At 38.4% G+C, this 16,489-nt stretch overlaps 1 protein-coding gene across 2 annotated transcripts in view; it reads left to right on the forward strand.

Moving 5' to 3' along the window:
- Positions 1–16,489, forward strand: part of GSTCD (glutathione S-transferase C-terminal domain containing) — a 517,648-nt gene that overhangs the window by 360,088 nt on the left and 141,071 nt on the right. For both annotated transcript variants that reach the window (XM_053703512.1, XM_053703511.1), the window contains exon 6: positions 8,250–8,365. In XM_053703512.1, the coding sequence (XP_053559487.1) occupies positions 8,250–8,365 (116 nt within the window). The remainder of the gene's footprint in view (positions 1–8,249; positions 8,366–16,489) is intronic.

The raw sequence follows: 16,489 nt of genomic DNA on the forward strand, positions 1-16,489 counted from the left end.
GCGCTGCTCAGATCTGGAATCTTCTGGGGTATTTATTCCTGTTCCATTTTTAGGAACTGGGTTTTGAGGTTTTTATTTAAAACTATTCATTGTTCCAAAGATAGAAAATCTTTTGGTATTTATATGGTCTATTCTGCCTTTTTTTGGTCAGTGATAGCATTATTTGTTTTTGTTAGATACAATAGATGCATATATTCATTTTCTGTTTTCATTCAGATTATTTTTAATTTCTGAGACTACGGAATCTCATATGATTCAACTTTGTTTTTTCAAGACATGGTTAGAGGAGCTTTTTATCAAAAGCTCTTGATTCCTCACACAAGGGTCACCTTTTTTAGGTTTCCAGATAGATTGTGTCACTGTCTTTGTCTCTAACAGACAAGTGACTTTTTTATTGGGTTCTGTCTGTCGGTACCTTCAGTCTCTATTATTTCCATTTTTTATGCTGAATAATGGTGCAGGGATTCTAGGATTTCACTTTTTAAATCTTCGAATTCTATGTTTATCTATCTTTGATTAGGTGGTTAAGATCACCATCATTTAGTTCTACAGGTCTCTCAACCTGGACCATGATCTATATAGATGCGAGTCTTTTAGGTTGGAAGGCTGTCTGAGGTTCTCTGTCAGCACAAGGGGTTTGGAAATCTCAGGAGGCGAGATTACCATTTGATATTTTGGAACTCCGTGCATTCCCAGAGTTCTTCAGTTGGTTTCTTTTGAAGAAGAGACGTTTATTGTTTTTTTCAAACATTATCACATCTGTGGTGTATGTCATTCATCAGGGTGTGACTATCAGTCTTTAGACTGTGACAAAAGTATCTCGGATATTTGCTTGGGCTAAATCCAGCTCCTACCTAAATTCTGGGGTCCTTTTCCCAGGTATAGACTTTTGGGAAGTGGATTATCTCTGTTTATCAAGCTTTACATCCGGGAGAATGGTCTTTACCCAGATATGTTTTTCAATTTTTCGGATGTGATGGCTTCCAGAAATAGATCTGTTGGCCTCTCGTCTTAACAAGGAACTTCCCAGGGGCCTATTTCAGGTCCGGGGATCCTCAGGCGGAAGTAGCGTATGCATTGACACTTCCTTGGAATTATCATTCTGTCTATATCCTCCGCCTCTAGTTCTTCCAAAATTCTAATGGAGCGTTCGTTTGTTCTGCTGGTGGTTCCAGCATGGCCTCACAGGTTTTGGTATGCGGATCTCATTCGGATGGCCAGTTGCCAACCTTGGACATTTCCGTTAAGACCAGACTTTTTATCTCAAAGCCCATTTTTCCATCAGGATCTCAAATAATTTAATTTGAAGTTATGGAGATTGAACGTGTGATTCTTAGTCATAGAGGTTTCTCTGACTCAGTGATTAATACTATGTTACAGGTTTGTTAATCTGTCTCTAGAAAGATTTATTATCGAGTTTGGAAGATTTTCATTTCTTGGTGTTCTTCTCATAAATTCTTTTGGCATTCTTTTAGAATTCCTAGAATTTTACAATTTTTCAGGTTGGTTTAGATAAGGTTTTGTCTGCAAGTTCTTTGAAAGGACAAATCTCTACTCTTTCTGTTCTTTTTCACTGAAAGATTGCTATTCATTCTGATATTCATTGTTTTGTACATGCTTTGGCTTGTATCAAACCTGTCATTAAGTCAATATCTCCTCCTTGGAGTCTCAATTTGGTACTGAGGGCTTTACAGGCTCCTCCGTTTGAACCTTTGCGTTCTCTGGACATTAAAATTACTTTCTTGGAAAGTATTGTTCCTTTTGGTTATCTCTTCTGCTAGAAGAGTTTCTGAGTTTTCTGCTCTTTCTTGTGGATCTCCTTTTCTGATTTTTCATCAGGGTAAGGCAGTGTTCCTTCCTGTTCATTATTTTGTTCAGGCTTTGGTTCTTATCAAACCTGTCATTAAGCCAATTTCTCCTCCTTGGAGTTTTAATTTGGTTCTAAAGGCTTTACAGGCTCTTCTATTTGAGCATATGTTTTCTCTAGACATTATTAGACATCTCTTCAGCGAGAACAATTTTTAATTATCTGTTCTTTCTTGTGAGTCTCCTTTTCTGATTTTTTCATCAGGATAAGGTGGTTTTTGCTATCCTCATTTCAATTCTTACCTAAAGTTGTGATTTCTATCAACATTAGGGAGGAATTATTGTCTTTTCCTAAGACTTCTTTGGTAAGATTCTTACTTTCTTTGGATATGGTAAGAGTTTTGAAATCTTATGTTGAAGCTATTCAGATTTCAGATAGTCTTCTAGTCTATTTGTTATCTTTTCTGGTGTTAGGAAGGTCAAAAGGCTTCTGCCATTTATTTGGCATCTTGCTTAAACTTTTGATTCATCATGCTTATTTGGAGTCGGGTGGATTCCTGCCTCGGAGGATTATGGCTCATTCTGCTAGGTAAGTTTCTACTTCCTGGGTTTTTTAAGAATGAAGCTTCTGTGGATCAGGTTTGCAAAGCAATGACTTGGTTTTCTTTGCATACTTTTACTATATTCTACCATTTTGATGTTTTCTCTTCTTTAGAAGCAGTTTTGGTAGAATGGTACTTCAGGCAGCTGTTTCAGTTTGATTCTTCTGCTTATATTTTCAGTTTTTTTTCATTATAAAAATTGAAACTTTTTTGATTTGGGTAGTGGATTAATTTTTCAGCGGAATTGGCTGTCTTTATTTTATCCCTCCCTCTCTAGTGACTCTTGCGTGGAAGTTCCACATCTTGGGTATTTATTATCCCATACGTCACTAGCTCATGGACTCTTGCTAATTACATGAAAGAAAACATAATTTATGTAAGAACTTACCTGATAAATTCATTTCTTTCATATTAGCAAGAGTCCATGAGGCCCACCCTTTTTTTGTGGTGGTTATGATTTTCTGTATAAAGCACAATTATTCCAATTCCTTATTTTTTTGATGCTTTCGCTCCTTTTTTATCACCCCACTTCTTGGCTATTCGTTAAACTGAATTGTGGGTGTGGTGAGGGGTGTATTTATAGGCATTTTAAGGTTTGGGAAACTTTGCCCCTCCTGGTAGGAATGTATATCCCATACGTCACTAGCTCATGGACTCTTGCTAATATGAAAGAAATGAATTTATCAGGTAAGTTCTTACATATATTATGTTTTATAATCTGTGGATGTAAATGTGTCGGTTAAAATTGCATGATGACAAGATATACACCTTCGACTACTACATTTGAAAAACCTTGTTTTGGAGTCAACCAATTACTTGTATCTTCTGTGGGTAACATTGATAGAGAAAGAATGTTTGACATGAGTCCTTGACTTTCTAGTCACAAATTTACACCCTTTCTCCACAATCATATCCAGAGTTTCATCCACTCTCAAAATTGGCAGTGTTTTTCTAATAATATCACAGATAATACTATAATCCCTACTGTAAGCTGTAATGAAAACAGGCTTCTTATGGAAGTCATTTTATACTTCTATTTTCTGTTGTATCATGTCTTCCCTTTTCATTATGTCTACCTATTCTTTAGCTTCAGTCAAATGTTGCAAGGTATATCCTCTCTCCAAAAACCGCTCTGTGTTTTTTTTTAGAATGTAATTCGTTTGCCTTTTGTGTGCTATAATTGCGCTTGGTCCTCATATACTGTCCTTTTGGGATGGCCCTGATTACATGTTTGGGGTGACTTGAATTAACCTTGAGAAGAATATTACCAGCAGTCGGCTTCCTGTATAACTCTACCTCCATTTTATTCCCTGATGTGTTAGGTCTCAACAACACATCAAGAAAAGACATCTGCTCCTTACTCATCTCCATAGTGAATTTTAAATTCAACTGATTCTGGGATAGGTAAACAAAAAAGTTTTGTACCCGTGCCTCTTCCCCCTTAAACACAAACACCAAATCATCAATGTATCGACCATAGTGTATAATGTTTTCCCTGAAGGGATTACCATCGCCAAAGACCCTGGACATCTCCCACTAGCCAAGATATAAATTGGCATACGTGGGGGCAAATTTTGCCCCCATGGCTGTCCCCTGTCTTTGGCGATAGTAATCCCCCTTTAACAAGAAAAAATTGTGAGTTAACAGATATTGAATTGACTTCAAAATAAACTCTTTACAATTTGCATCGTAGTTCGTGTATACATCCAAACAGGATTCTATTGCTAACATGCCTTTATCGTGAGAGATTGATGTATATAGGGACAATACATCTATAGTGACAATATAGTAGTAATCCGACCACTCTACCTGTTCTATTTGTCTAATTAGATCAGTAGTGTCCCTTATATAACTTTTTAGGCCCAAAACTATAGGTTGTAAAAAGGCATCAATCATTGCACAAAGGGGCTCATTCAAGGATCCAATTCCCACCACTATTGGGCGACCAGGGGGAGATGTAATACTCTTGTGTATTTTGGGTAGGTAGTGAAAAATTGGTACAATCGGGTGTGCTACCAATAAGTAATCAAAATTCTCCTTAGTTAATACACCAATCATGACACTCCAGTCTAAAAGATCATGCAGGATCTTTCTATATTTAAAGGATGGATTGGTGTGCAACTTCTCATACACATCTATATTAAGTAGCTGTCTGTGTGCCTCTGTCATGTAGTCGCCTTTATCAAGGACAACTACATTGCTACCCTTGTCCGAGTTACGTATGACCAATGTCTGATTTGTAATTGTTTCAAAGCGATTCTTTCCTGTTTACTCAGATTATCATGTTTAAAAGCATCTTGCTTACTCATCACTCTCTCATGCAATTAAAATAATTCCTTCTCAATCGTCTTTTGGAACACCTCAACACTATTATTCCATGCCTGTGTGGGATAAAATGAAGATTTCATCTTAAACCTTTTTAGATACACATCAGTATTCTCTACATTACTGGTAATATCCCCTCCTTCTTTTTGGAGATGAACCAAATCTATCTCCGCACATTTATCCACAAAAGAAAAGATATCAGTCACCATTTCATTATCAATTGCACTCAATGCTTCACTACTCCCTGAACTCAATGTTATTTCTAACTGATTCAGATGAATAAAAAAAAAATGTCAGCAACATCGATCTCACAAATTTATTGATATCTATGATCGTCTCAAGTAAATCAAAATGTGACGAGGGAGCAAAGTTAAGACCCAATGACAGAATCTTAATCTGTGTGGCAGTTAGATTTACCTAAGATAAATTAATTACGTTTTTGGACTCTAGACATACTTTCGACTTTGATTCCTCCTCTGCCTCCGGGGATAGCAATGCTGTTTCCCCTGTTAATCTACACTGTCCCCTCTGCTTGTTCCTGTGTTTGCCACCCCTGCGTACCGTTTGTCTTTTTCTTTCACATTTGCCTGCATTATACCCTTCGAGTTTTTTTTAAACCCGGGAAGTTGTTGCGGCTGTTCCATTCACTAATGTCTGGAGTTTGTAATACAAAGGTGCTATTCAACTCCTCAGTGCTAACATCAAAATCTGAAGAATCATAGTCGTACTCTGTGTTAAACCTTACTTTCTTGTCCTGACTACCTGGGGCACCCTTATCCCTTTTTCTCCCTCCTGTATGTGTCCATCTGTAAACATTACCTCATAGTCCTCCTTATCCCTAGATATCTTTATATTTTTAAAATAACATCAATTCTCTTTGAACTCAACCATTACTTTTCTAATTTTATCATCATACCCCTTAAATTCTGGCTTAACAGATAAAGGACGTATGTAATCCTGTATTTTCTTAATCTCTTTAAATCAAGACGGCCCTCTGTTGTTTTTTATACTCATTTAAAAGATTTCATAAGGGCAAGGGAACATTTTGTTAACAACTCGTTCCACTTATTAAAAAACTCTGTATCAATGACCTCAAATGAGGGGAATTTTTTGACTCATAACCCCCTTTGTATACGTAGAAACTTTTTATATATATTAAAGGTCTTAACATCAATTTCAAGTCTGCTGTCTTGTGTGAGAAATTTGTCCATCTTAAAAAATAAAAAGTCCAAATTCCCATGTTTTTCTTGTTCTAATTTGTCATTGTCAAAATCTTCATATGTTTCCTCAAAGTACTGAAACACATAGCTGTCCAAAGCTATTTTTTTTCCCCTTAGTATACCCGAAGCAGGTTACTTATTCAGTCATACATACATATATGGGGCTGTGATAAGCTGTATATAAACAAACTTCAGCTTATATGATCACACAACAAGGACCAGATTTGTGTGATTAGATCTGTGCGTAAGAGTATGGATAATAGGACCATCATTCCTGCTTTTACTCTTTATAATAGAATGAGACTCCCTGGCTTAATATTCACAACTCTTTTACACTGTCATGAGCACACCTGAGCTTGGGTGGGGTTCTTTGAAGAGTAAAAGCAGGGATGATTCAGCCCTCTGAGGCAAAGGACTGTAGTGTTAGGACCAGTCTATTTTGGGGCACCTTGTAAGTTAGTGACTGGCTAAGCAGAATATGGCCATATTGTGTGACTAAGATCCCAATTTTATTTAAAAAGAATAGTTGTCTCTTGATGTTTTTTGCAGGCAATTTTTTGCAGCAGTTCAAAAAATATGTTGTGCTTTTGAAAATGGATGTGCGCTAATACCTTTTTTGTTTGTATATATGTGTATATATATATAGATATAGATATATACAGTATATATATATATATATATATATATATATATAGATCCCTATTTTACCACAAAATAATCATATATATAGAAATATGTATTTAAGAATAAATAGAACATATTCTGCTATGTGAAGAACATTGGAATGTGAAATATTCATATTTTATGTCGGGTTAGTGCACTTTGGTTAAACACGATCGGGGGGGGGGGGATTGTGCTGACATTGAAAAGTGCTTATTGGGAGCCGTTAACCTGAAGATAATTATCAAATGGTAGATTGTGATCAACTCCTGTGTTTGCAAACCAAAGCAAGATCAAGGGCAAGGGTGTGAGAATGTGTTAGTGCTTATTTGTTAGATGATGTCACTTATAACAACCAAAAGATGATATTTAAATTAACAGTACTAACCCATTTTTGTTTATTTAAAGGGTTGCTAAACAGTAAATGCATGCTAGACATCATGATGTATTCAAAATGAAGATTAGCCTTTGAACAATATGTAGATGCATTTTCTATAATTGTATACATTTTGAAAATCAGTGAAGGTTTTGTTTCTATAAAGTACTTTAGTTTCTATAAAGTAATAGGTGTCATCATGTTTGAACTAGTCTTTTTAGATAATGCTATATTCCAAACAGCCTTGTTTGGACAGTCTCTTTTATTTCCTGTTTTTTTTTGTTTTTTTTTTACCTGTACCTAATTGTTATCAGCAATTGTCACATGGCGGCACCCATTACTTTATAGAGACTTAGTGGAATTAAATAACAGGAAAAGGGGACAAAATAAAAAATGAAAGTATATTGCAAAGTTTTTTAACTACACATAATTAAAAGCACAAGCATCAAAGGCCTATGTTGTGTTTCCTGCTACTGCACAGTAACTCTGTGGAGTTAAAGTTAGCAATATGTGTTATTGTACAGCACTGGTAAAACAAACCTTTTGTACACATGACTGCAATATTTCCCAGTCAGATAGAGTAAGTGGCTTATAAACCTAAACTATCATAAAATGAAAATCCTTAAAGCAAATACAAAGTAAGAACGTTGTTTTGCTTAGGGCTCCTGGGATAGTGTAGCAAAATATGATACTAGCACAAGAAGGAGCCCACTAGCATCATCTTGCACCCTATATTAATCTCAGTGCACCCCTTCCACCTATTTTGCCTATTATCACCCCCATGGTAACCCCCCACACCCCCCACCCCGGGACAGCAAGACCCACTACCACTGATTTGTGACCATTATCTCTTACAGAGACTTTTCCACCATTTGTTTTCTTGTTGGATAAGAGGCCCTTACATTTATCATTTAATTTTTTCTAACCTTCTTGTTTTGGAAAAATCATAAATATTAACAAATGAGGAAACTAGATATATCACAAGACCTCACGGTACTGGAAACCTCGTACCCATAAGAATAAATCTATTATGCACAATTGAAAGAGGCGCCCCTACATTACTGCATGTTTTACAAGATACAATGTGTCAATAAAGGATAAAGCCTCAAGCACATCTAGGTCTTATTCTGTAGAACAAGCTGTGTTGTCATTTAGAGAACACTTGGTATAGCACTTTTATGTTCATGTTTTCCCTGAATGTTCCTGCAGCAGACGTATAAATCATGTATAAAAAGCTGTGTTATGTTTTCTGATCCTTAGGGAAGATGTCCAGTGACCGTGCACTGAGGAAACAACAGCAACTAAACAATCTGGTAGCACTTGTGACGAGCATGGCTAAACCTGGAAACATTATTGTGGATTTTTGCAGTGGAGGGGTAAGGCTTATCAACATGTACTGTTTGTCTTTCTTAATTAAGCTAGACCTTTTACCCATCAGCTCCAAAATCAAACCAATCACTTGTATGTAAAGCAGTGTTCTCTCCAGGACCTATTTAATGGGCCCACCTGGCTGATTTTACTGACCAGCCGGCTAAAACTGTAGCCAATATTAGCTAATATTATTTTTTTTTACATTTTGTTTCACAAATTATCATTAAATAACTTTATGTTAAATTATGCAGTTAATTTGTGCTTTGGACACCTTAAGGGCAAAATCTAACATGATTGCAGGCGGACAGATTCACTAATAGAGAACCTGTTTGCCCTCAGCCACCGCCACTTGTGATGCTGCATCGCTTGGCAACATTTAAGATTCCATTAGAGTTTTCTTGTGCAATGCCGCCACCTACCGGGCATGTCAAACAGCCCTAATGAAACAATATCAGGGGGATGGATCTTTCTACTGCTGAGTTGGCGGAGAAGCAAATGAAGCAGTTTCTGCTTCTTAAATTTGTTGCTTCATGTGAGCACGCTCCACATAGTCCCAAAAGCTGTGTATGCAGCTTAATAAATGCTCCCCCTTAGTAATAATTTTAAATAACATAAAATGTTATAATAGTGCAGAGTATTACACTGCCCCCAACCAGGTATTTAAGAGCACCGCCCAATCCTCTATGGAGAACACTATAAAGCATAGTGCAGACTGGTTTCGCTAAAAGGGACATGAAACCCAAAACTTTTCTTCCATGATTCTGATAGAGAATACAATTTTAAACAACTTTCTAATTTACTTCTATTAAACAATTTGTTTCATTCTCTTGTTATCATTTGTTGAATGAGGATCAATGCCTACTGGTTGCTGACTGAACAAATGGGTGAGCCAATGACAATCGGTATATGTATGCAGCCACCAATCAGCAGCGAGAACCTAGGTTCTTTGCTGCTCCTGAGCTTATCTAGATAAACCTTTCAGCAAAGGATAACAAGAGAAAGAAGTACATGAAATAATAGAAGTAAATTGGAATGTTGTTTAAAAGTGTATACTCTAGACTTCCGGTGGGCGGCTCACCAAGATGGCCACTGAATCTTACTGCTCTGTATAAGATTGCTAACTGCAAGATAAATTGTGGCCGAATCTTAAGCCATCCATTCTTCCCTTGGCAGGAGACGTGCCCGGGAAACCTCCAGGATCAAGAATTTCCAACTCTTGGCCACTGAGAAGTCGTTTTAGCTCCAATCAAGCAATTAGGCTTTCCAGCAGAATTGCGTACTCCATTAAACAAGATGGAGTACATTGTTTCTTCCCTTGATGCAGTCTTCACGCCACTGTTCAATTCCCTAACTGCAGTGATGGGGGAACTTCTCCTAGAAACACAAGCGCTGCGTACAACAAATCACTTTGGAATCCTCCCTATTAACCTGGCAGTACCTCCAGAGAACTCACTGTCACGGCAGGACATGGATAAGGCTTCACTAATATCGGACTGTTTGGATCCTGGCGTGGAGCCTCCAAAGAAGGTAACATATCTAACGCTGGCTGCTAAGTTACCAGCACCACTAATCATGGCTTGGGATATAAAGATGCAACCCCCTTGCAAGGTGGAATATTCTTACATCAGCCCTATGGAGGATGACTATACCTCAAGATTTGCAAGATACCGGAAAGACACAGGGCGCAATGGAGTAAAGAAGGAGCAGGACACAGACCTGCAGAGATCACCGAACTGCTGTTCCCATAAGATGTACTACCGCTGGAGGCAACGTAGGATCCGCCTGGCTAAGGGTATTGGCTGACCTACGAACCTTTCACAAAAGTTAGAGCTCATGGACACTGATAAGGCGGCTTGTGCATATTGCTGAAGGACCCTAACGATACTTATTTTCTCAGGTTTAACGTTCTTGCCGCATAGGCTGCATGCAATGCTCATCTGTCAGTATGCCTGAATATGGAGAAACAACTGCAGCTCATAAACTGCCACACATGACTCTACACTGTATTTGAGACTCTCATGCGAGTTCACCTAGGGACTCTGGTAACTGATCTTGTCTGCTCAATTAGCGCATAAATCTCTGATAACCTTGGCTTTAGTATACTCTATCAGCCTTGCTAGCTATTTGCTTTTGAGCTCACTGTGTAATTTTCATAAAGCCTAATACTGCCGCTGTTAGTATTTCAGAACACCTCACACAGATGGAAGTTAGATGTATCATGCTTTAACCCTTACAGAAAGAGCTGTCTGTCTCTGTGTAAAATTGCCTTATGTTTTGTTATTCTCTTTGTTGGGCCTTGTTTAATTAAGCTTAAACTAGAGGGTGTAGGGGGCAAACAGTGAAAAAATCCTTGACAATATCACTAGTATTTGGCCAACACTGCTCATATGTTTGAAATCACTGTCTTGCACTCCCATTTAACACCTACTACATGACGCACCACAATTTTTGTTGTCATTCAGATCCGGTACAACTTCGCACTGTCCAATTCTGTAATTGTTCAATTTTGACCTTGGTAACAGCCCCTTGATTCCTAACAGTAGAAAAGGCATTTTACAATTTCACTACACCACTTTGTACAAATACATAGGTTCAAGTCCCCTAAAAATCCTCAGTATTAGTGCAAAGAGTGAAGGGACCAGTTTGTCTTATTTTTATTTTAGGTTAATTTGTTGTCATACCTTCATGCCTTACCTCAGCCTGGTTAACTTTTTAGTACCTGGTCTATATCACGCAAAACCTCCTAAACTCCCTTTCCCTAATCTTATAATCTTGGTTTACCAGTAAACTGCCGCACATGAATCTGCACTGTATTTGAGACTCTCATGCGAGTTTACCTAGGGACTCTGGTAAATGATCCTGTCTGCTCAATTAGCGCGTAAATCTCTGATAACCTTGGCTTTATTATACTCTATCAGCCTTGCTGGCTATTTGCTTTTGAGCTCACTGTGTAATTTTCATAAAGCCTAATATTGTCGCTGTTAGTATTTCAGAACACCTCACACAGACGGCAGTTAGATGTCTCATGCCCTAACCCTTGCAGAAAGAGCTGTCTGTCTCTGTGTAAAATTGCTTTATGTTTTGTTATTTTCTTTGTTGGGCCTTGTTTAATTAAGCTAAAAATTAGAAGGTTTGGGGGGCAAGCAGTGATAAAATCCTTGACAACATCACTAGCAATTGGCCAACACTGCTCATATGTTTGAAATCACTGTCTTGCACTCTTATTTAACACCTACCACATGACACACCACATTTTTGTTGTCATTCAGATCTGGTACAACTTTGAATTGTCCAATACATTTTGTTCTTATTTGGTTTTGCTTTATATATCTGCCGAAATTGCTTACTTTGCAAGTTCCGCCCTATAAATGCCTCCATATGCTACATACTCACTAAGATGCCAGAATTAACTTATAAATACCTGCAAGGTCTACATTAACTGAATCAATGTAATGTCACTGTTACCCCCCAGAGTAGATTTGCGCACGATTTTAGACCCCTTACAAATTTTGAATTCCTTTTCTGTAATTGTTCATTTTTGACCTCAGTAACAGCCCCTTGATTCCTAACAGTAGAAAAGACAATTTACAATTTCACTACACCACTCTGTACAAACACATATGTTCAGGCCTCCTAAAAATCCTCAGTATTAGTGCAAAGAGTGAAGGGACCAGTTTGTTTTATTTTAGGTTAATGTGTTGTCGTCAAACAAGGAGGGCTGAAGTATCGACTGGAGGGGTTGTGGGAATAGGGATGTTTTGTTTTATTTGTTAGTGTAGGTTTTGGTTGTGTTTTATGTAGTGTTCCGGGGATTGGGGGGAGGGTTCGGGGATTAGTTGGGGATGAAAATATAAAATGAGAGAGTTAAACATATGATCCGGATTATCCTTTTGTCATGTATTGATCTACTGCACTTCTGTTATGTTCTGTACCGTATCTTCTTTATCTACTGAATCTCTGTCACGTTCTGAACAATATCATCTTGAAGTGGATGGTAGGCCTACTGTATCTATGGATGTAACCTTAATGATAATGTCTGGAACTGTTGGTTATTGTACTCATGTGTTGGCTCTCAATAAAAAGAATTTAAAAAAAAAAAAAAAGTGTATACTCTATCTGAATCATCAAAGCAAAATATTGGGTTTCATGTCCCTTTAATAATAGTCAGCCTAGAAACCTTGATTTGACCGCAGATAAGAACATTAATACCAAACTAGGCGATTATTTTCCTTTCTAAGGTGGAGGTTTAAAGAGACATTGAACTCAAATGAAACTTATATTGAAATGTAAGCAGTAAGTACTTAGTCCATACAATTTTTATGATGTATAGCTCCAGCTTTTTTCTATGCACTTACCATTATAACACTACAGCTGTGTACTCAATAATAATATCAAATAATAGCCCCCCATGCACTGGCGCTCACAGTTCTTGTAAACTATTGAAATATATTCTTTTATTTTCATAAATAATTGAAACAAGGTCAATATTTTGGACCCAATTGAAACTTGAAATCAACAAATTCTTCGCAAAACAATCTAGAGGTTAAATAACAGCCCCTCTATTTATAACTTAAATGGCCATAATAGTAGAAAAATCCATTAGAGCAGGGGTCGCCAACCTTTCGGACCTCAGGGACCACTAAACTCACAATTTTGAATCCCGTGGACCACTAACATTATTTCTTTCATGTAATAAGCAAGAGTCCATGAGCTAGTGACGTATGGGATATACATTCCTACCAGGAGGGGCAAAGTTTCCCAAACCTTAAAATGCCCATAAATACACCCCTCACCACACCCACAATTCAGTTTTACAAACTTTGCCTCCCGTGGAGGTGGTGAAGTAAGTTTGTGCTTAGATTCTACGTTGATATGCGCGCTTCGCAACAGGTTGAAGCCCAGTTTTCCTCTCAGAGTGCAGCGAATGTCAGAGGGATGTGAAGAGAGTATTGCCTATTCAGATCGACGATATACTCTTATATACCATTACCTCTACTGATTCTCGTTTCAGTACTGGTTTGGCTATCCGCTTTATGTGGAGGAGTGTCCGGGGGTAAGTATGTCTTATTCTTTGTGACACTCTGCGCTATGGTTGGGCACTTTATATGTAAAGTTCTAAATATATGTCTATAAACTTATATTTGCCTTGATTCAGGATAATCGGTATTCCTTATTTTCAGACTGTCAGTTTCATTATTGGGATAATGCATTCAATTATTTTTTTCTTACCTTGAAATTTTTTTTTTCATTTGGCCATTTTTTCCTGCGTGCTGTTAAGCTCGCGGGGGCGGAAAATGTTCCTTTTTATTTTTAAATTTTGGCGCACTTCTTTTTTTGGCTCTAAAAATTTTCGTCACTTCCGGCGTAGTAATTTTTACCGGAAGTTGTATTCTATTACGCATGCGTATTTAGTCATTTTTTTGCGCCTCTTTTTATTTAAACATTTCTCTTCATTGCTTCTGGTTGCTAGAAGCTTATTTTTTGCATTCTTTCCCATTCCTGAAACTGTCATTTAAGGAATTTGATAATTTTGCTTTATATGTTGTTTTTTCTATTACATATTGCAAGATGTCTCATCCCGACCCTGGATCGAAATCTACTAATGAACAGACGTTGCCTGATGCTGGTTCTACCAAAGTTAAGTGCATATGTTGTAAACTTGTGGTATCTATTCCTCCAGCTGTAGTTTGTGAAAGTTGTCATGATAAACTTTCCAATGCTGATTGTGTCTCCATTAGTAATAATCCTTTACCTGTTGTTGTTCCTTCAACATCTAATGTTCAGGATGTTCCTGTTAATGTAAAAGAATTTGTTTCTAAATCTATTAGGAAGGCTCTGTCTGTTATTCCTCCTTCCAATAAACGTAAAAGGTCTTTCAAGACTTCTTACATCTCAGACGAGTTTGTAGGTGACCGTCATCATTCTGACTTATCTGATTCTGATGAGATTTTTTCTGGATCAGAAGATTCTACTACAGATATTGATTCTGATAAATCCTCATATTTATTTAAAATGGAGTTTATTCGTTCATTACTAAAATAAGTTTTGATTGCATTAGATATGGAGGAATCCAGTCCTCCTGATACTAAAACTGCTAAACGTTTAAATTTGGTTTTCTCTTGTTAAGTGTATCCAGTCCACGGATCATCCATTACTTGTGGGATATTCTCCTTCCCTGTGAAAGCACAATTGGGCAGAAAGAAGCTACTACCAGGTGGTAACCGGGCCATAGAACAAGCTATTGATGCTGCTGTTCGTTCCTGGCAGACTGCTTCTCATTCTGTTTTGCATATGTAAATATGACCCTGGGGATAGTCTCCCTAAGGGTGATGGGGGAAACCAGACGTGGACTCCTTGCCCAATGTGCTTAGAGGGATATGGCTGCACCTCACTGACGAGGCCCAAAGGAGGCCGAAACGATCGTCTGGGGTTGTCATGTTCCTTGTTCAGAGGAGAATTGCCTGGTATTTCGGGGCTGGACTGACCATGTCGGCGGGATCAGACTGATATACTACAGGAAAGTTTTCCTCTGTGAAAGCACAATTGGGCAGAAAGAAGCTACTACCAGGTGGTAACTGGGCCATAGAACAAGCCATTGATGCTGCTGTTCGTTCCTGGCAGACTGCTTCTCATTCTGTTTTGCATATGTAAATATGACCCTGGGGATAGTCTCCCTAAGGGTGATGGGGGAAACCAGACGTGGACTCCTTGCCCAATGTGCTTAGAGGGATATTGCTGCACCTCACTGACGAGGCCCAAAGGAGGCCGAAACGATCGTCTGGGGTTGTCATGTTCCTTGTTCAGAGGAGAATTGCCTGGTATTTCGGGGCTGGACTGACCATGTCGGCGGGATCAGACTGATATACTACAGGAAAGTTTTCCTCTGTGAAAGCACAATTGGGCAGAAAGAAGCTACTACCAGGTGGTAACCGGGCCATAGAACAAGCTATTGATGCTGCTGTTCGTTCCTGGCAGACTACTTCTCATTCTGTTTTGCATATGTAAATATGACCCTGGGGATAGTCTCCCTAAGGGTGATGGGGGAAACCAGACGTGGACTCCTTGCCCAATGTGCTTAGAGGGATATGACTGCACCTCACTGACGAGGCCCAAAGGAGGCCGAAACGATCATCTGGGGTTGTCATGTTCCTTGTTCAGAGGAGAATTGCCTGGTATTTCGGGGCTGGACTGACCATGTCGGTGGGATCAGACTGATATACTACAGGAAAGTTTTCCTCTGTGAAAGCACAATTGGGCAGAAAGAAGCTACTACCAGGTGGTAACCGGGCCATAGAACAAGCTATTGATGCTGCTGTTCGTTCCTGGCAGACTGCTTCTCATTCTGTTTTGCATATTCTCCTTCCCAACAGGAAGTTGCAAGAGGATCACCCACAGCAGAGCTGCTATAGAGCTCCTCCCCTCACTGCCATATCCAGTCATTCTCTTGCAACTCTAAACAAAGATGGACGTAGTAAGAGGAGAGTGGTGTATTATAGTTAGTTTTTTTAACTTCAATCAAAAGTTTGTTATTTTTAAATGGTACCGGAGTGTACTGTTTCATCTCAGGCAGCATTAGAAGAAGAATCTGCCTGTGATTTCTATGATCTTAGCAGAAGTAACTAAGATCCATTGCTGTTCTCACATATTCTGAGGAGTGAGGTAACTTCAGAGGGGGAATAGCGTGCAGGTTTTCCTGTAATAAGGTATGTGCAGTTAACATTTTTCTAGGGATGGAATTTGCTAGAAAAATGCTGCTGATACCGGATTAATGTAAGTTAAGCCTTAAATGCAGTGATAGCGACTGGTATCAGGCTTATTAACAGAGATACATACTCTTATAAAAGTGTAATATAAAACGTTTCCTGGCATATTAATCGTTTTTATATATGTTTGGTGACAAAACATATTGGGGCCTAGTTTTTTTCCACATGGCTGGCTTGATTTTTGCCTAGTAACAGGCTTTCCACTGTTGCAATATGAGTGGGAAGGGCCTATTTTAGTGCTTTTCTGTGCAGCTAAAAATTCTGACAGAGACATTCAGCTTCCCTCTGCATGATTCAGGACATCTCTGAAGGGCTCAAAAGACTTCAAAGTCGTGTGTGAGGAGGGTAACAATCACAGTAGACTGT

This window comes from Bombina bombina, chromosome 2 (assembly GCF_027579735.1).
Source record: "Bombina bombina isolate aBomBom1 chromosome 2, aBomBom1.pri, whole genome shotgun sequence".
NCBI lineage: Eukaryota > Metazoa > Chordata > Amphibia > Anura > Bombinatoridae > Bombina > Bombina bombina.